Raw genomic sequence first — 21021 nt, forward strand, 5'->3', positions numbered from 1 at the left:
TCAGAGATGAAACGGTTTCATACAGGCTGTGAGAGTCGTTCTCCAGCAATGATGATAGTTTTGCTACCATCCTCCTTTCTTTCACCTCCTATACAGTGTCCAGGGGAATCCCCAGGACTGAACTGGCCTTCCTGATCAGCTCCAGTCTCTTCCTGTCTGCAGTAGAGATGCTGCTGCACCAGCAGACCACACGATAAAAGATAGCTGAGGCCACCACAGAGCCAAAAAAGGTCTTCAGTATCTCTCCCTGCACTCCAAAAGTCCTTAGTCTCCTCAGCAGAAAGAGTCTGCTCTGTCCTTTCTTATAAATTGCCTCAGTGTTTTCTGTCCAGTCCAGTTTGTTATTTAGGTGAACACCCAGTTATTTGTAATCCTATCCATCCTCGTCACTTCCAAGGAAAATCTCACTGTCAAAGCACACCAAAAAAAACTGAATGACGTTGATTGAAACTAGAAAATCTGCCAAAATGTTCCGTGTAAGTGACCCCACTTAGTACGCTTTCTCATTGTCCAGGGAAAGAAAAAAACTCCCTAACATCCGAAATAGGAGGAAACTCAACTTAACACAACAAATCCATAGATTCTTAAATACTCATATCAGCTTTTATCCCATAAAACATGTTGACTAAGCAAATCTTAAGCAAATTAACCTTAACCTTTTCAACTTATCCTGAAGCTTCTGTCATGGCAACATATCTGTAATTTCATGTAAACATGATTAAATCATTTTCTTATAACAGCCTGTTTTTTTTGTTCTTTTTTTTTTTTTTTTTGGTTGGTCCACTCTTTGTGAATATCATTTTTTCTACCACATATTTTCTTTCCATTAATCTGCTTGGATACAGCAGCTTCGTTAGCGATGACCTTTTGTGTCTCACCCTCCATGTGCAGGGTGTCAGTGATCATCCTGTGGACAACTGTCAAGTAAGCAGTCTTCCCCCATCATTGTGAAGCCTGAACCAGACTGAGACACTATTTAAAGGCTCAGGAAACTTTTGCAGGTGTTTGGATTTAAATAAAGATTTTCACTTTTTGTATTGAGTTACTGAAATAAATCTACTTTTTAATGATATTCTGATTTATTGAGATGCACCTGTACATTAAATTTTCTTTCCTCGCTTTCTCTATAGGGGTGGTTATTCATGTTAAAGGTTCAGACCTTATACATTTTTTTTTTTTGGAGGTATGAATACTAACACAATTAAAGTGGATATCAAAAAAAGAGTGAGACTGCTATTCTACAAATTGTGTGCACTGATAATTTAAATTGTACAAAATCTAGATTGAAAGAATGGGCAGAATAGAAAGTGTAGGTTATATTCTACATTGGGGCATAAACTCACCAAATCAAAGTTTTAACAAATTCAGTTATTTGACCACCTTTTTCTTAATGAACAACAATTTTATAAAATAATATGGACCTAAGAGGTAAGAGCTATTGGGTAAAACACAAATGACTTTGTTTGTGGATCTTTGTGGAGTTTAAAATACACTATTTTCACCAGACGTAGGAAAAACAAGGAATCTGGAGTCAGGGAGTTCAGGGTATCAGCAAAGGATCATAGATCATCTGTCAGTTTAATACTAATGTGTTTCTTCAGAATTACTGAAGAATTTCAAGGCTCTTGTGTGGTTCCGCCTATTCTTTTAAAGTATCTACAAATTTTGATCTGATGAATCATGAGGAGGAGCAACAGTATAAGACCAAATCTTATTCCTCCTTTCCACAGATGCAGTCATGGTAAAAATGCTTGCTGTGGTGGTAGTGGTTCTCATTGCACTGAAATCTGCTACAACAATCAGATTAGATGGAAATGGATACACAGATATTCTGGTTGTCATTAACCCTGCTGTACCAGAGAATGAAGAACTTCTAAATCAAATCAAGGTATTTATTAATTTATGTATATGTTGTAATCCTATGAAACCGTTACAATTGTTTATTTGGTTTTGTAACTTAATTAACATTTCTAATAAGTTAAAATATGTATTTATTCTGTAAGTTGCTCTGGACAAGAGTGTCTGCCAAATGCTATCAATGTAAATATATCTCTTATATTGTATGAAATAGAATTGAGCAGCCATACTCATATACTTCATAAATATCAATTGTGTGTTTAAAATTGTTGTGGGTTTTTTTGGACCAAAAAACACCTTCAATTATGCAAAAAAAAAAAAAAAAAGGATTTTTTTTTAAGGTATATGTTTTATAATGTCTGCCTTTAAGTTTAAAGCAGCCAAGCAACCTATTTATACACAAAAAAATTGTGCTTTCAATGTGTCTTGGCTTCATTTCAAGTATTTCAGGCCAACATTACAAATATTTCCCTGGAGGAAATATAAATTGTGAAAGGAAAGGAAAGGAAAAGAAAAAAAAGAAAAGAAGAAAAAATAATTACAGAAAGTGTTTCCTCTCCTGTCACTTAGTAAATGTAGTGGAAATTATACATTTTGCCAAAGTGAGAAAAGAAAAAAGGGCTTTTTGTCTGAAACAAATTATTTCCTATTTAAAGTAAAAACTGAGAAGAATATTTATTTACAATCATGGACTTTAAGAAGAACCAGGCCAAAATAGTAAACAAAACAATTCCTAATGCTAGTTTAACTTACCTTAAATGAATAATTTGAACATAAGGACATACATGCAAATCCTCCTCTGGCCTCCTCCTCACCACCACCACAAAATTACAAAAAAAGGAACAGAAAAGAAAAGCAAATTCATACTTTTGTCCTATTTCTTTTTTTTTTTTTAGGGAACAGTTCATAATAATTAAATCAGCATTTTTTTTTGATGAAAGCACCATTACATTTTTTTTTTTTTTACAACATATTTATCTAATTTTAAAGATTTAGCTAAATAAATTCATAAATTGTTTGTAAATGACCTGTTTCTTTGGCCTTTGATCAATTAGGCTAATCCTGACACATGTCTACTTCCTTCATAGGTGCCCTCCTCCCTAGATTCAGCTGTTCCTCCCCTTTGTGCATGGCAATGCAATAATACACTGTTGAAATCAAACTTTTTTTAATTGTTAAAATTGTTAAAAATTGTTCTTTGTCTGTCTTTTGTCTGTCTTTTATCCGCTGCATTTGCAATCTAATATGTTATAGCACTGGGAATGAAAAGGGTAACAGTATAAACAGTCTGTTTTTGCCTTTAAAAATATCTCTAAAATAGTCTCTTTTGATTAAAAACAATTTGCTGTTTAAAGATTAATACTTACATTTATTTACATGCACAGACACATAATTTCTAAATTAATAAATAATTAATAATTAATAAATAAAAATATAAATCTAACTATCTTCACAGAAAATGATCACCAGTGGATCAGAATATCTTTTTGAAGCTTTAGACCACAAGGTATTTTTCAAGGAAGTGAAAATACTGGTACCACCAAATTGGACATCAGGAAACTATGAGAACGCAACAACAGAAACTTACAAAAAGGTACAATATTTATTCAGGTTTGGTTTATTATGCAGTTTACAGTGGTGCTTGAAATTTTAGGAACATTTTAGAATTTTTAAATCTTTTTGTATAAACCCAAAGATTTCTGCATATGACCTAAAACATTGTCAGATTTTCATGCAAATCCAAAAAGCCCTTCAAATTAACTGCTAGTCCTCGAGTTTCACATTCTTTTGCAAATCACAAATATGTAATAGTGTAATAATGGGCAATTATAATATTTCTTTTTCGTTTTTTCGACTGGCTTCGCATTTTCGCCTATTTTTAAAGGACTTGTGTGAAAATCTGATAATGTTTTTGGTAAGATTTATGCAGAAATATAGCAAATTCTAAAGGTTTTCCCAACTTTTATGCAACACTGTACAGGTTATGACGGTTCATTTATTCATTGTGTGCTATTGAAAATTGCATGTATTTAAAAATACAAATATATATACTAAATGTAAGGTATGAACCAATAATACATTTAATTTTTAGGGCAAAATAAGAATAGACAATTCATTTTCACAATATGGTAATGAGCCATATACTCATCAACCAGAAGGATGTGGACGTGAGGGTGAATACATTCATTTAACCCCCGATTTCTTGTTAAACAACCATATTTCTGAACCATATGGACCTAGAGGTAAGCCTTTAACCTGTCTTAAACATACACACACACACACACACACACACAGAGCCCCTCATTGATTTTCATTGCTGTCAGAGTCGGGGCTTGAACTGGGCTTCACTGTTTGGGGCAGCAGACACAAACTCAGGAATGTAGGAAATCCTGCCTTTTTTTTTATTTTTTTTTTATTAAGTATCCAAAAACCCAAACTTACAAAACAGCATCTAATCCACGAAATCAGCTCCCCGAAAAGAAAAAAAAGAGGCAATGTGAGAATCAATAAAAACCAATGAAGGGCATAGGAACACAATGATGACATTTGGTGGTGAAAAACAGGAACACACAAGCAAAGAAGAAAAAAAAAAATTAATTGAAAGGAAACACATACACACACAAAATTATTATTATTTTTTTTTTCATTAATTTTAAAAGTGATTTTTTTTATGTGTTTGTTTTTTCATTTACATTTCAGGAAGGGTTTTTGTGCATGAATGGGCTCACCTCAGATGGGGAGTATTTGATGAATATAATAAGAAAGAGAAATATTACATTTCTGCTAATCGGTTTCTACCAACAAGGTTTTATTATCATTGTCTATACAGACCATACATTATTAAACATATATTATAACAATAGTTATAGCAATGTGTCATTTTTCTCTTTTCAGTTGCACTAACAATATTTTTGGACAGTGGAAGAAAATTCTTAGTCAATCAACTTCTGTACCTTGCGAGTTGGATGCATCTGGCACACTCACACCCGACTGTGAATTCCTCCCAGATGCGATGCAAACTACAAAATCCTCAATAATGTTCATGCCTAGCATACATTCTGTGAGTATATTGTTAAATATTTTATTGCTGAATGCTGACACAAGCAGGACATTAAAATTAGGATTTTGTCAAAATGGTTTCTAAAAACACTGAAAACACGCTGAAGCCTTTGTCATGTACACTGATTTTATTCCTTTGTAGGTAAAAGCTTTTTGTCGAGAGGAGGAACATAACTTTGAAGCCCCCAATGAGCAGAATAAACAGTGTGGAAAAGCAACACATACAGTAATCTTTGAGGACTCAGTAGACAAGGATGCTCTTCACAATCTAAAGCCGCTGCCATCTGATCCACCACCTCCTACATTCAAAGTTATACAGAGGGGACCTCGGGTCGTCTGTCTCATCCTTGACGTCTCGGGAAGCATGAATGTGTGTTGCTATAAAAAATTACAAAATAAACATTATTACTGCATGAAATAATTATTTTAGACAGCTATATTGGGATGATCATTATAAATAAATAAATCATTGGAAAAGAAATATCAAAGCATTGAAATAAACATAGTAAAATGGTGTAGGAAGTGGAGCTGTATTAGATAATAAAATACATTGTTGTTATGATTTTGTAAAAGGGTTCATTTATGTTATTTTATTTTCTTTGTATAGGGACGGAGATTATCACAACTTCAGAAAGCTGCTGGAATTTTCTTAAACCAGATTATAAATGAACAAGAATATGTGGCTATTGTGACTTTTAGTACTGAAGCTCAAATACTAACAAATCTGACAAAAATAGAAGGACAGGCCACAAGAGACCAACTAATCAGCAAATTGCCCACACATGCATCTGGACAAACATTTATATGTAAAGGATTCAGAAAAGGCTTTGAGGTGAGACAGATGTGAAAAAAGCTGCTACTTTTTCATTGACTGCACAGAAAATGTACTTTGGTCTAGAAATCTGTCTAAGATGATATAATAAACATTTATTTTTTTTGTTTTAGGCCCTTCGAATGAACGATGGTGAAACATTAGGAAAGGAAATAATTTTTCTGACAGATGGGGAAGCAACTGATAATGTTTCAGAATGTTTGCAAAAAACTGTTCAAAGTGGTGCAATAATTCACACTGTAGCATTCGGACCTAATGCAGACAATGCACTGAGAACCATGGCAGTGCAAACAGGTGAGAATTGTAGAATCAACAATTTTTGAATTTCACAGTTGCATTGATTAATTGCCTTCACTGGGTTGCCAATATTATTTGAAACAGAGGGAATGTTTCATGCTGCCAGCGAGATTTTAAGATCCAATGATCTTGTGGATGCCTTTGCGTCAAAGATCATGTGGGATGGAAATCCATGCAAACAGCCCATCCAGGTTAGTGATACACGTTCACTGTGAGAAATTTCAAAATCAGATTATACACATAAAATTTTTTACATTTCTGAACAGCTTGAAAGCACTGGAAAGGATGTTGAAGATTGGTTCAATGGAACAGTTTCAATTGATCGGACTGTAGGGAAGGGCACCACCTTTACATTACTATATGAAAGAAGTGCACCCACTGTGTATATACATTCACCAAGTGGTTTGGTTTATGATCAGAGACACACCACTAACAGTGTTAACATAATCACTTTCACCGTTCCGGGAACTGCAGAGGTAAACCTTTTAACTGTTATTTTGATTACATGTTTTGTATTGCAATAAAAGTCAATGATTTAAATATAATGTAATTAAAAATTATTCAAATTTGTTTTGACCTATTTTTGCATGACAGGTGGGGGAATGGAAATACAGCTTTTTGAATAACGAAAAATCTGCTCAGCAAACAAGTTTATTAGTAATGAGTTGGGCAGTGTCTGAAGATGTTCCCCCAATCACAGCTACAATCAGAATGAACAAGCAGACCAGTGATGGGACTAAAGCCATGGTTGTGTTGGCTGAGGTCAGGCAGAATTATAATCCTGTGTTGGGGGCCAGTGTTTGGGCGTACCTGGAGTCAGATACAAGGAAATCATCTAAATTTCAGCTCCGTGATAATGGAGCAGGTAACAGTGAAATTGCATAAAATTATGTCTTTATTTGCAAGTGTGAGCTTGCATACAATATATATTTTATTTATTCATATTTAATATTTAATTAAACACATGCTGGACATTTTTCAGGATGTGATGTGTTCAGAGATGATGGCATCTATTCCAGATATTTCACAGAATTAAGACGTGGAAAATACAGTCTGAAAGTGAAAGTGGAATATCAACACGGAGCAGACCAGTTTTCTTCCTACAGACACAGTGGTGCTCTATATGTACCTGGATATATTGTGGATGGTAAATATTTTCTTGCAGTATCACATCACATTATACAAGACTTTCCATGAATAGGGATGGGGAAAAAATGGTGTTGTATCCCTGCATGAATGTTGGGAATATGGTAAGTGTTTGGGAATACAGCATCAGAGATAGGGGTCATACATGTAGTCGCAGTTTCATCATGTTTAACACATCATTGTTTTGGAAGTTAGATGACAAAGCTTTAATACAAATCCAGTGTCTTCTATTCATGTATGTCTTCTTTTTTTAAGTATACTGAAGCAGGAAAGGTGATATAAAGGTGCTGGTGTACACATATTAATCATTATTGATTATTTTATTTGCATGAGAATGCTGCTTGCAAACAAGTTGGATTAAAAGTTGAAATTTTTGGAATGTGATCAATATTTCAACTGATATAGAGAAATGTCATCAGTGGTTAAGTGTTACTTGAGGCATGGTTGACTTACAGCTGTCTGAGTTTGTATGTAATTATTGTACATGCATTTATCTGTATGCTTCTCTTCAAATAGAAAAAAATAACTGCCATTTGCATCTTCTTGTCAGGTAATATGGAACTAAACCATCCTCAGCCTGCAGTTAATGTGCAGTCAGTGAATGTTGGCAGGTTCACCAGAACAGGTACTGGAGAAAGTGTTGTAGTGGAAGACAATGCAGTTTCAAATTTTCCTCCAAACAAGATCACGGATCTGTGCGCAAAAATTCAGGAGGACACCGTGCTTCTCAACTGGATGTCTCCTGGTGAGGATTATGACCATGGAACAGGTGAGCACTCTAGCACTATACACTATATTGATAATATACCAGCACCGTTTAACAATTGATATCGTCTCAAACAGCTTTACAGAGACAAGTAAAATGTTTATTTATGTTAGTGCCAATAACTTTATCTCTAATGAACAAGCTAGAAAAAAAAAAAGAAAAACACCCCAAGATAGTATTAGAAAGAAATCTTGAGAAGAACCAGACTAATAATCCATCCAACCAGACTCTGAATCCATTCTCATCTGGGTGGCACCAAATGTTCTTTTTGGCAGACTAGCATTTCTTTCTCTACAATTGAATTTAACCAAAAAGTACAGCTTGTTGTTTTATAAAGAAAGTTAAAACAAGAAAATTCCTGTCTCCTGAAGTCCTTTGTCCTGTTTTGAAAAATAAAATCAACACCCTCTGACCAATCAGAGACATTCCAGGAGAACAGTGTATTTCTGAAACAACAAAATACTGAAAGTTCATAGCTAGTACACATTTAAAACTTTTATTAATTGTCAAAGTGTTTAGTGTCTGTACACAACTGGAAATGATTTTGTTTGTTTCCAACAAAACTGGAAGCACAGTGGTGCAGTAGGTAGTTTTTCCACCTCGCAGTATAAGTTGTCAGTTGGAATCAGACACTTGACTTCATCATGCAGCAATGCAATGGACACAAAACACTGGTGTCCAGTTGCTCACCTAAATACGGGGGGTTCTGCCACCAAATGTGCCATGTTCTAAATAGTTTAACAAACCTAGATGTGTATCTGAAAAGAAACGAAAGCAAAAATTCTATTGCTTGATATTCATTTAATTTGAAGTCAGTTCAATTCAGCTTTATTTGTTTAGTGCTTGTATGATGGACATTGTCCCAAAGCAGCTTCATACAAATAAAGAGGTCCTCTAAATTTGAATTTAAATGTCAGTGCCTATAAGTTTAGTCCCTATAAGTTTATAATATACATATTTTGCTTACAAAACACATCATACCCTACCTACCTACCCAACTGGCTTTGCCATTCCAATCCATTTGAAGGAAATTTTGGCCATGGAGGGTCTTTGATATTTATTCTGTAAGTTTAAAAGTTTTTTTGACAAAATAAATCAAATCTAATTGTCTAAATGTTTTATTGTTTTTTTCTTTAAAGCCCAATCCTATGATATCAGATGGAGTGAAGACCTGAAGATACTTCGAAACAACTTCAGCAGCTGTAATCTGGTGAACACTTCATCACTTCAGCCTCAGGAGTCAGGCTCAGCTGAACAGTACTCTTTCAAGCCTGATATTGAAATTGAAAATGGTGGCACAATTTTTTGTGCTATTCAGTCAATGGACAAACACTCAGCCAAGTCTGAGGTATCCAACATTGTTACAGTAGCCTGGGCCAAGCATGTCTCAGGTGACAGACCCTCAGCCATATCAAATCCAGGCCTAAATCTAAATGCTATTATCATATCAGTCTGTGTGGTGGTCATAGTGGTATGTGTTATAATTGTGGTCACAAGGGCATTGAAAAAAAGAACACATTCATTTACCATTATTTAGAATAAAAACTGCAAGCTTGAACATTCGAATATTATGCAAATTTTATGTCTTTATATTATCTGTAATGCTGATGTTATCCAGGGGTCTGTCATTTTCATGTTCCCTGCTCTATGCTGCTTGATCATATATTTTATTTACTTTATGATAAAACAGTCTAAAGAAATTATCTTAAATAGTAAAACACAATCACACAGAAGAAAAATTACACTCTAAATGCTTTTGCTTTTTTGTTTAATGTTTTTCATTGTAATAATTGTGAAATATAGCAAAGTTTTCAAGAAATCATCTTAGCAAAGTAAACATCTGCATAACTTCCTCAAACTTGATACGATTTATAGATACTGTGCTTCCTCCACTGTCCTCTCATTTGTATTGCCACAGAATTTGTATTTAAAAATCGTCAGATGCTGGTGTACTCAGAGACACAGGAATCCATAATTAACCTTTAAAACAAGCAAACAAACAAATAAATATATGCCTGTTTTAACAGAAACATTAGCACAATTGAATTTAAGTTAAATTTGAGAATTTTAAGTTTCTTTAACTAGAAACTTTGTTAAAGAAAGAAGTCTGCAAACAATCATTTCAAAAGATTTGACTTTGATGTACAGAAATTTGATCAAAGTAAACTTGTAGACTTGTTTTTATGTAATAGTTTCTCACAAGCTTTTGACAAGTTTCTTACAGGAGGTGGAGCTGGAGGTAGCAGAGCTCAAGATGTTGAGGTTTTCGTTGGCAGTGATGCCAATAGACAGGATTAGAAATTAGTTTATTAGAGGGACAGCGCATGTAGGATGTTTTGGAGACAAGGTGAGGGAGGAGAGATTGAGATGGTTTGGACATGTGCAGAGGAGGGACATGGGGTGTATCAGTAGGAGAATGCTGAGGATGGAGCCACCAGGAAGGAGGAAAAGAAGAAGGCCAAGAAGGAGAAGAATTCACAAAAGCACAAGTCACAGCAATTGCAGGGTCATCAGAGGCACAATTTGTACATGCCATTACAAAAAAAGAAAAGAGATTGCTCCCTGCATCCAGATGAAGCAGACCTCCAGCAAATAACCAAACTCCAAAGTCGAAGAAGCACAAAAGATTGTGGAAAATGCAGATGCATTCATCAGTACCCTGCCTTTAATATTAAATGTGAAATATGAGGCAGAAAGAACCATTTTGCGATAACATGCTTGATTTAGCCACTGATCTATCACAAGTAGACACTTTTTTATTGGTACAGTGGTTTTAGTCAAACTGTGCTGACACAGACTGGCAAACAAATCTGCATATGGCAGGCACAATTGTTAACTTCAAGTTTGACATGAGTGCTGAAGCATTGATCGACTTCAGATCCCCGTTAACATCCTAAAGACAAACACGGCACTTGTATCGTTTGGAGGCACTCGCATCAAACCAGAAGGTGTATCATGTGCAGGCTAGAAATAAAACAACTCACTTGATGTTCTTTGTGACCACAACATCAGATACAGTCCACCTGGGAGACAGGTATGTGTGAAGATGGACTTTAAAAGAAAAGCAAAGACACTTAAACCTTCACAGAAACTGAGCTCCTCAGCCATTATGCATCAGTGTTTATACGATTAAGCCAGTTTTCAGGATTGTATCATATCTAACTGACCCTAATCTGCCTCCTGTCATATATGGCTGCAGAAAGATCCCATACTCAGTCCATGATAGACTCCGTGAGACACTGATTGAACTGAAGAAAAAGGTTGTGATAAGCAAAGTTTCTAAGCCTACTCTGTGGTTGAGTAGTTTGTTCATCAGAAAGAAAAAAAACGCCACACCCAGAGTTTGCTTGGAACTAAACTGGGCCATACTCCGTCCGCACTACAACATTCCCACCCTGAAGAGCATACGTTATGAATTAGCTGGCAAAAAGCTGTTTATCCTGGATGAGAAGGACGGATATTGGCAGATTTAACATGACAAGGAATCAGCAGACCTGTGTGCTGAGAGAAAAGAGTTAGAGAGAAAGAGAGAGCGAGAGAGAGAGAGAGAGAGAGAGAGAGAGAGAGAGAGAGAGAGAGACACACAGACAGTCAGACAGCCTATCTGTATATACACAGACAGGCAGACACACATAAAAATAGATAGATAGATAGATAGATAGATAGATAGATAGATAGATAGATAGATAGATAGATAGATAGATAGATAGATAGATAGATAGATAGATAGATAGATAGATAGATAGATAGATAGATAGATCGTAAGATAGATAAGTCGCTACAACGCTCAATAAAAGTTACTATATAATATCTTAGTAAAACTGCCTTAGTCCTGTTATTTACTCTTAATTATATAAGAACTCTTAGACACTGATTTGTAATTAATGCTTTATAGATTTCACTGCCTATAATCATCACACAGTGTTTCTTTAATATGTACATTATGTATCATTGCTGTATTTTTATAACTTACCTTAAATATGGGTATATTTTTGTACACTTTACTATTATTATGAAATAATAAAAAAGAATCACTGGAAAAGCTTCTGCTTTTTTAATGATGTTTTTCATTGTAAAATAATCGATAGGAAAGTAGTCTAGAAAATCAAAAAGTCAGCTTATCAAAGGAAATGTCTGCACAGCTTCCTCAAATTTTATATTGTTTTTGGATACTGTACAAACAAAATAGAAAAAAGGCACTTCATAGTTTAGCCACTCTAAGTTACTTATGTGTCAAAGATTTTAACCGCTAATAGCTGGAATGACCCAAAAGAGTATGATCCAATAAGTGTAAGCTTTGGGGCACGGTGTAAACATTATTTTACTCACAAGCTTTTTTCAATATTTTGCTTGAATAATATATGAATATTGAACAATATTCTAGCCCTTACCTGGTAATAGATAGAACTGGTGTTCTAAAGACTGTGCGCCTATACTTCTTCTTCTTCTTCTTCTTTCGGCTTCTCCAATTAGGGGTCGCTATCATTCGTCTCCATACCCCCCCTGTCCTCTACATCTGCCTCTTACAACCCAACTACCTGCATGTCTTCCCTCACCATATCTATAAACCTCCTCCTTGATCTTCCTCTTTTCCTCCTTCCTGGTGTCTCCATCCTCAGCATTCTCCTACCGATATACCCCATGTCCCTCCTCTGCACATGTACAAACCATCTCAATTACACCTCCCTCACCTTGTCCCCAAAACGTCCTACAAAAACGTCTCTCTAATAAACTCATTTCTAAACCTGTCCATCGTCGTCACTCCTAACGAAAACCTCTCTGGTGGCCTAAACACTATCAAAAGCAATAACCTACATTTACAACCTAAATTCTAATATTTGTTCCATGAAATGTATTCCCAACAGTTTCTATTGACTGCCATGCTTTCAGTATGTGTATGAGGATGTTCGATTTTTTCGTCCAATTAGATTTCAGTCCCTATGCACTGCCATGTCAATCTAATCTGCCCAGGGCCTTTAAAGTTAGTACTGCTGGCCTTTTTACATTAGTATCCTTAAGAAATAGCTCTGTTTCTTTAACCAATCAGAATTTGCCCTTTACATGGACAGCTAACTGGCGCAGAATAGCGTCAGCATTTTTCCGTCCTCTGATTGGTTTGTCAGAGGGAAACTGTTACAGCAAAGTTTGACTGGCAAAACATGTCTGTAGTGCGCTGCACACATTAATACATCTGAGCTAGACTTTTCTATGACTATGAAGAAAGAGAAATTGATTTGGTTTTAGACATACTTAAAAATAAATTTTGAAGAAAAGCTAGACATCGTGAGGAGGTTGGCCAACCCCAAAGCTAGCTAGCTTGTCTCAGCCCGGTAGAGGTTTTGTTCTCCACTTCCAGACCAGTGAATATGAGCGGTACCAATGGATTGAGGACTCTGGGGAGCAGTGCACATTATGAGTTTGCATCTCTGGTGAGTAGGTTGTATTTTATTAAAAATTTTTTATGGTTCTCTCATGTTATTAGACAAATATTGATTCTGAACTGCTCCAGATGATGTAGGTGCACAGTTGCGGTTGTAGTGTAGAGGTTTGGAGCTTGCTTTAGTAAAAATGGTATTCACCCTTAATATGTGAAATGACTCTCTGTAATGCCTAGAGTTGTTATATTGCCCTTTTGTGTAGTATTGATGTTTTTTATAATTGCGACGTGATAGTGGTGGTATTAACTGGTGCATTAAGTCAGGTAAATCCCCACAGAAGGCCCAGTTACCAAATGCACGGCCCGCCACTGCTGCACACTTTTCTTCACTTTACCACACTCTCCATTACTTTGCCCTGTTGACCCCAGATACCTGAACTCCTCCACCCTTTCCACATCTTCTCCCTGCAACTGCACCACTCCACTGCCCTCCCTCTCATTTACACACATGTACTCTGTCTTACTCCTACTGACATTCATTCCCTCTCTCTCCAGCGCATACCTACAGCTCTCCAGGCTCTTCTCAACCTGTTCCCTACTCTCACCACAAATCACAATATCATCCGCAAACATCATAGTCCACGAAGACTCCTGTCTGACCTCGTCTGTAAACCTGTCCATCACCACTGCAAACAGGAAAGGGCCCAGAGCCGATCCTTGATGCAGTCCAACCTCTACCTTGAACCAGTATGTCGTTCCTACTGCACACTTCACTGCTGTCACACTGTCCTCATACATGTCCTGCACAACCCTCACATACTTCTCTGACACACCGGACTTCCTCATACAATACCACAACTCCTCTCTCAGCACCCTGTCGTACACTTATTCTAAATTCAATTCAATTCAATTCATTTCATTCTTCTACCTCTTTCGGCTGCTCCCATTAGGGGCTGCCACAGCGGATCTTCCTTCTCTATACCCACCTGTCCACTACATATGCCTCTTTCAACCCAACTACCTGCATGTCTTCCTTCACCACATCCATAAACCTCCCCCACCTTGTCTCCAAAACTTCCTACATGCGCTGTCCCTCTAATAAACTTATTTCTAATCCTGTCCATCATCGTCAATCCCAAAGAAAACCTTAACATCTTCAGCTCTGCTACCTCCAGCTCCACCTACTGTCTTTTACTCAATGCCACTGTCTCTAAACCATACAACATCGCAGGTCTCACCACAGTCCTATAAACTTTCCCTTTCACTCTCGCAGATACTCTTCTATCACAAATCACTCCTTCTATCACTCTTCTCCACCCACTCCACCCTGCCTGCACTCTTTTCTTCACTTCTGTAAGAAAAAATGATGAGAACAACGAAGATCGTAATGAAGAAGTTTATAACAGCGTAGCAGTGACAAAATACACGAAGCACTTTGGGTTCATCGAAGTCAGAAAAAACCCAGAGAAAACTCTGCCCAGATATTTTATATTGTTCTTCCCTTTGAAGTATAGACCGAAGTTTCCTTTACATGTAAATTAGATATAGGACATGCGTGAGGAAACAAAAGGCTGGGGAAGACCATTCTCGGGGGCGGAGGTCAGCAGGTTGGTAATCACCAGTATTCGCACCTTTGCTGGTGCCGGCTCCCCAGCAGGTCAGGAAGGGGTATTGTGTGAATGATAATCATGGTCTCAGATACCTTTTGGTTAGAGATAGTCCTTGGGGCTTGCTGCTTCTCCCAGACTGATTAAATTATGTCTATGATTCTGATTGATACAACTGAAATTCTACATAACTACTTTTGTGAAATGTAAGCCGTTTTGCGGTTGAGCTTATTTTGATATAGCGTAGGGTGGAATCTGGGTTGAGGCAGTCTGTAATTCTTACACTTCTCTATTACACTATCCATTACTTTGCACTGTTGATCCCAGCTGACTCAACCACCTTCACCACCTCTTCTCCCTGCAACCACACCACTCTACTGCCCTCCCTCTAATTCACACACAATAGGAGTAATACTCTGTCTTACTCCTACTGACTTTCATTCCCCTTCTCTCCAGGGTGTACCTCCACCACTCCAGGCTTCTCTCAACCTGCTCCCTACTCTCACCACAAATCACAATATCACATGAGTGTATTTTACATCACATAAAAATAGCCCCCTAGTACAAAAAAAAAGGGCTGCTGATGTCAGAAACATACAAATGCACAAAAACCCATTGTCCATCAGGCTAGTATTTTATATCGGCTATTAACTAAATACATTAAATTATGTTCTGTTGTTTTGCTCATCATTTCAGGTGTTGTGAATTCATAAAGCACTAAGCTCACTACCCCACTTAGCTTTTAAAATGATTATTACATCTTCTTCTGATTACCAGTTTATTTTCAGTTGGTACTTTACATTAGTTACTTATAAATACATTAGTTTGTATCAACAGTAGTAGTAGCTGTAAATGTCAAATATGCATTGAGATTAAAGGATATGTTAATATAAGATCAATGCTTTTACTTTACAATTAAAGCAGACTTTAAGAAAATATTGTCAATTTTTTAGTTACAACTAAATGAACTTTTAATGTATGTTTCATTCAAAGCAACAAGACGTTTCTGTATGCGTTTTTTTTTTTTTATAAATGGGTAATATTTAAATCTTTTCTATTTTTGAACGGGCCAAGAATAACACTACAAGGGCAAGCAGCTACCGTTTTTTTAAAACCAGATTATAGAAGAACAACAATTTGTGGGTATTGTGACTTTTAGTTCTGAAGCTCAAATTCTAAGCCCACTGATAATAATAGATGGACAAGCCTCAAGAGACAATCTAATAAGGAAGTTGCCCACGTTTGCAAGTGGAGGGACATATATTTGTAAAGGACTCAGAAAAGGCTTTGAGGTAAGACAGAAAATTCCTTTTTAAACATTTACACCATTTGACAGACGCTGACAAGACCATTGCTCAGGTGGTTGCTTGAGGTGGCTGGGATTTAAACTCATGACATTCAGATCCAAAGTCCAATGTCTTAATTACTAATCTACCCCTCTCCATTGCATCCTATACATGGCACAGATTAAGTTTGACTACATTTATAATTTAAACATATGCCACTTGGCAGATGCCAAACTAACAGCCATTTGATTGATAGTCCAGTGCTTGAACCACCGAGATACCATTGCTTGATTAAAATCTGCTGTCAATTAATTAAAAAATGAAATTTACATTGGTATAGAAGTCTGTCTGTGGTGGGTGATAATGATTTCTTTTTAATTTCAGGTTCTTCAAACAGATGATGGAAAAACAATTGGAGATGAAATTATTTTATTGACAGATGGGGAAGCGAGTGATAATGTTCAGGACTGTTTGCCGGAAGCTATTCAAAGTGGTGCAGTAATGAACACTATAGCATTTGGTCCAAACGCAGACAATGTACTAAGAACCATGGAAGATCAAACAGGTAGGATTTTACAAGTGTAATATTATAGATGACATATTACTTGGTTTGCTTTGGCCTTCCACAATTTACATTCCCAGTTTCATTTCCAGTGCAAAGCACTGACCAAACTAAATGTATGAATTCTGTACCACTATAGCTGCAATACATTCTATGACATATGATTTTTGATGCTCGTTTACGTAGATGGCAAGTTTATAGTTGCCGAAGTGTCTATACTTTCCACCCAACTTGTGGATGCCTTTTCCTCATTGACAATGTTTGATGGAAATTCCTTCACACAGCCAATACAGGTTAGGTATACCTGTTGTAAGTGAGAATATCAATATTACAATATCGGTTTTCTCATAATATTTGCATTGCTTTCCAAACAGCTTGAAAGCACAGGAAAGAGTGTTACGGACTGGTTCAATGGAACAGTTCCCATTGACCGAACTGTGGGAAACCGCACCACCTTTACAATAATTTATGGAATGAGTGCACCCACTGTGAATATCGTGTCACCAAGTGGTTTGGTTTACAAGCAAACAAACACAACTGACATTGCTTACACAATCACTTTAACCGTTCCAGGAACAGCAGAGGTAAACCAAACCTTCTCATACTGTGTTTTTTACCACAAATAAATGACAAAGAAACAAATGCACATCTCTTTCATTCCCTATTTTGCATTGCAGACAGGTGAATGGAAATACAGCTTCTTCAATAAAGGAGCCACTGTTCAGCAAATGAGTTTATTAGTAATGAGTCGGGCAGCTCATAAAGATGTTCACCCAGTCACTGTTACAGCCAGAATGAACCAGCAGACCAGTGATGGCACCAAACCAATGGTTGTGTTGGCTGAGGTCAGTCAGAATTATAATCCTGTGTTGGGTGCCAGTGTTTGGGCAAACCTGGAGTCAGATACTGGGCACTCAGAAAGACTTCTGCTTCTTGATAATGGTGCAGGTAAAAGTTAAATAACAACATAATAACTTGTTGAATTATACACCAGATTAAAAGGTAAAATGTCATGTTGGGCATTACTGTTCCAGGAGCTGATGCATTCAAAGAAGATGGCGTCTATTCAAGATATTTCACAAAGTTAAAACGTGGAAAATACAGTCTGAAAGCGAGAGTGGAAAATCAACATGGAGAAGGGCAGTTTTTTCTTGACAGTTACAGTGGTGCTCTTTATGTAGCTGGATATATTGTGGATGGTAACTATTTTATACTATTATCATGCAATCAGAATGGGTCACTATTAGCCTGGTGAAGCAAATCAATATTTTTGTCTTTCAATCTTTACACTTGCACAAAGTCAGCTATTTTGAAGTGGTCTTCATGTAAGAATTGCGGCCTAAAAGCCAAAACCTCTTAAGCAACTCAGCTAAGCAACTTAACTATGCATTAAAACATAGGAACTGGGGTGCAGACAAATGGCAGCAGGTGATCTGGAATGTCAAACATTGTCATATTTGGCTGTAGAAGGCAAGTTGTTTTTTTGCTAAATAATTTAGCAGTACAATACCGAGTGTCTGCAGGTAATAGTGAAGCATGGTGGAGGTTTATTGTAAGTTTGGGGCTGCATTTCTGCAAATAGAGATTTGGTTAGGATTAATGGTGGCCTCAATGCCTAGACACACAGTCAGATACTTATCCATTATGCAATACTATCAGAGGGCTTCTGATTCCCTGGTGGTCTAGGGAACCAAACCCAGCCATTAGGGTTGCACAAGGCCTTAGTGCGGCTCCCAACCCCAGATAAATGGGATGGTTGCGTTAGGAAGGGCATCCAGTGTAAAACATGTGCCAAATTGAACATGCGGATCACGAATACGGATGATCTGCTGTGGCGACCCCTAATGGGAGAAGCCGAAAGAAAGATCAGGGGGCTTCTGATTGGTGCCAAATGTATTCTATAGCAGGACAACAACCCCAACCTTACAGCCAACATCATCAAGAACCATCTTCTTGAAGAAGAACAGGGATTACATGAAGACACATAATGATTGAAGGCAGAAAACATCCTCAGAAGATTTGTATTTAGTTTTTCAAGGTGTCTGGAACAACCTAGTTCCTTCAAAAAATATGTGCAAGTGTACAAGTGTACTGTAGGAAGAATTCATGTTGTTTTGCAGGAGTCACAACAAATACTGATTTAGTGTTTTTTTTCTACTGTTAATTTACTTTCCATTTTGTTAAGTGTTTAAAATTATTTAGTAAAAATTTTTTTAATACTTTATTTTTGAAGCATTCTTATTTTACAGCATTTTTCACACCTGCCTAAATCTTTTTGCACAATACTGTACATGTTTAATGCATTTAGAAACTATTCAGATGTTTCTAAATGTTTCCTTAATTCTTTCAATATTGTTATGTTGCAGCCTAAAACTACAATCATTTAAATAAATTTTTTTCTCATTAATCTACACTCAGAACCCCATAATGAAAACGTGACAGAATTCTAGTAATGCCTCTAATCTAATAATTGAAATTTGTTTGTCTATTTTGTTTAAAAAAACTTAGTGAAGGGGTTTATATTTTCATTCTTTCTGTTTGTTTGACTTTGTTATTTGCTAAAGTTACTGACATTACTGAAAATATTATCATCTTCAGTTCATATTTCTTTAACAATATCCTGGATAATGTCTTTTGCATTTGTCTACTTTTTATGAAATACAGCACAAATACAGCACTTACATCCTTTTCAGGTAAAGTGGAATTAAACCCTCCGAAGCCCCCAGTAAATGTGCAGCCAGTGGATGTGGGCAACTTCACCAGAACAGTAACTGGGGAGAGTTTTGTGGTGGACAGGGATGCGCCTCCAAACTTCCCTCCAAACAAGATTACAGACCTACGGGCAGAAATCCAGGAAGACACTGTGCTTCTCAACTGGACAGCCCCTGGAGAGGATTTTGATCAGGGAACAGGTAAGCCTTGTGAGCCAAGCTAGATTTATTTTGTTCATGTAGAAATGCTTAAATGTATCTGCTTTATGATGGTTTGCTCCACTGAAAGTAACAGCACTTTGGACTTCATACTGATAAATAATAGCAACTAGGGGTGTAACTGTACACAAAATTCAAGGTTCGGTAGGTTTCTCAGATTTTATGTTAAATTTTAGCGTCAGAGGGAAGAAACGCAAAACATAAAATTGCTTGTTGTTTATTATTAACGCAGTTTGTATTAATTTATTATTAACATTTCTGATCGACTTTTGAACGGTTTACATTTTAAAACAGTTTTAAATTAAATGCCTGCTTGGTTAAATAATATATAAAATAATATGTAATACAAAAAAATAATAGAATGAATCTAATTGATGCAATACACTTTTTATTACATTGATTAAACCGAATAATCAAATAAATTAGCTAATTAAATAAATAAAAATGAATAAATAAAAAATGTATTTAAATACTTTACATTTGTTACACCCCAACACAGTTTAGTGTGTGTGTGTGTGTGTGTGTGTGTGTGTGTGTGTGTGTGTGTGTTGTACTATTATAGTGTGTGTGTTATTATTAATTAAATTAATTTAATTCAAGAAATGTTCTACTTTTTTCAGCAGACTTTAACACGTCTTCATTTCTTCCATTCTTCATTTACTCACTTTCTCAATATGTGGAATTGTCAGGATTTTCTTATTTTAAGAGAAATTCTTAAAGTTGTACATAAAACGCTAAAGAATTCATGTACCTAGCGTTAGCCGCTAGCCAATTCCTAGCGATATGGTCTTATTAGCTTTAGACATGTGGTCTCAGAGAATTTACTGAGTATAAATAAAATCGCTTCTATTTTCATGGCTTTTTCTTTTCAGCTAAATCCTATGACATCAGATGGAGTGAAGATTTGAAGATGCTTCAAAACAACTTCAGTAGCAATTATCTGGTCAACACTTCATCATTTCTGCCTCAAGTGTCAGGCTCACCTGAACAGTACACTTTCCAGCCTAATATTACAATTCAAAATGGCACCACACTTTTCTTTGCTATTCAGTCATTGGACAAACAATTAGCCAAGTCTGAGGTATCCAACATTGCTCGAGCAACAAAGTATGTCCCAAATCCCAAATTTTCACCCATATCAAAACCAGGCCTGGGTCTACCTGCTATTGTTGTGTCAGTCTGTCTGGTCATTATTGTGCCATGCTTCATATTTGTGGTAATAACAAGGGAACTGAAACGAAAAAAACAAACACAATAGATTGCCATAAATGCAGAGTACATTTAAGTCGATTTTTTTTTTT

General features: G+C 36.3%; 1 protein-coding gene across 1 annotated transcript; it reads left to right on the forward strand.

The window, feature by feature from the left end:
- Positions 1-1733: 1733 nt before the first annotated feature.
- On the forward strand, positions 1734-20978 carry LOC310730020 (calcium-activated chloride channel regulator 1-like; the record flags this gene model as incomplete). The annotated part of the gene is made up of 22 exons (XM_083548762.1): positions 1734-1888; positions 3314-3451; positions 3950-4100; positions 4558-4663; positions 4753-4918; positions 5060-5287; positions 5525-5749; positions 5863-6043; positions 6131-6237; positions 6313-6522; positions 6641-6911; positions 7029-7193; positions 7743-7961; positions 9098-9489; positions 16061-16234; positions 16613-16793; positions 16977-17083; positions 17165-17374; positions 17468-17738; positions 17825-17989; positions 19484-19702; positions 20593-20978. Exons 1-22 carry the CDS (start codon positions 1739-1741, stop codon positions 20976-20978), a joined length of 4422 nt encoding a protein of 1473 aa, XP_083404888.1. The 5' UTR covers positions 1734-1738.
- Positions 20979-21021: the final 43 nt, after the last annotated feature.

This window comes from Silurus aristotelis (assembly GCF_946808225.1).
Source record: "Silurus aristotelis genome assembly, chromosome: 8".
In the NCBI taxonomy this organism is placed as follows: domain Eukaryota; kingdom Metazoa; phylum Chordata; class Actinopteri; order Siluriformes; family Siluridae; genus Silurus; species Silurus aristotelis.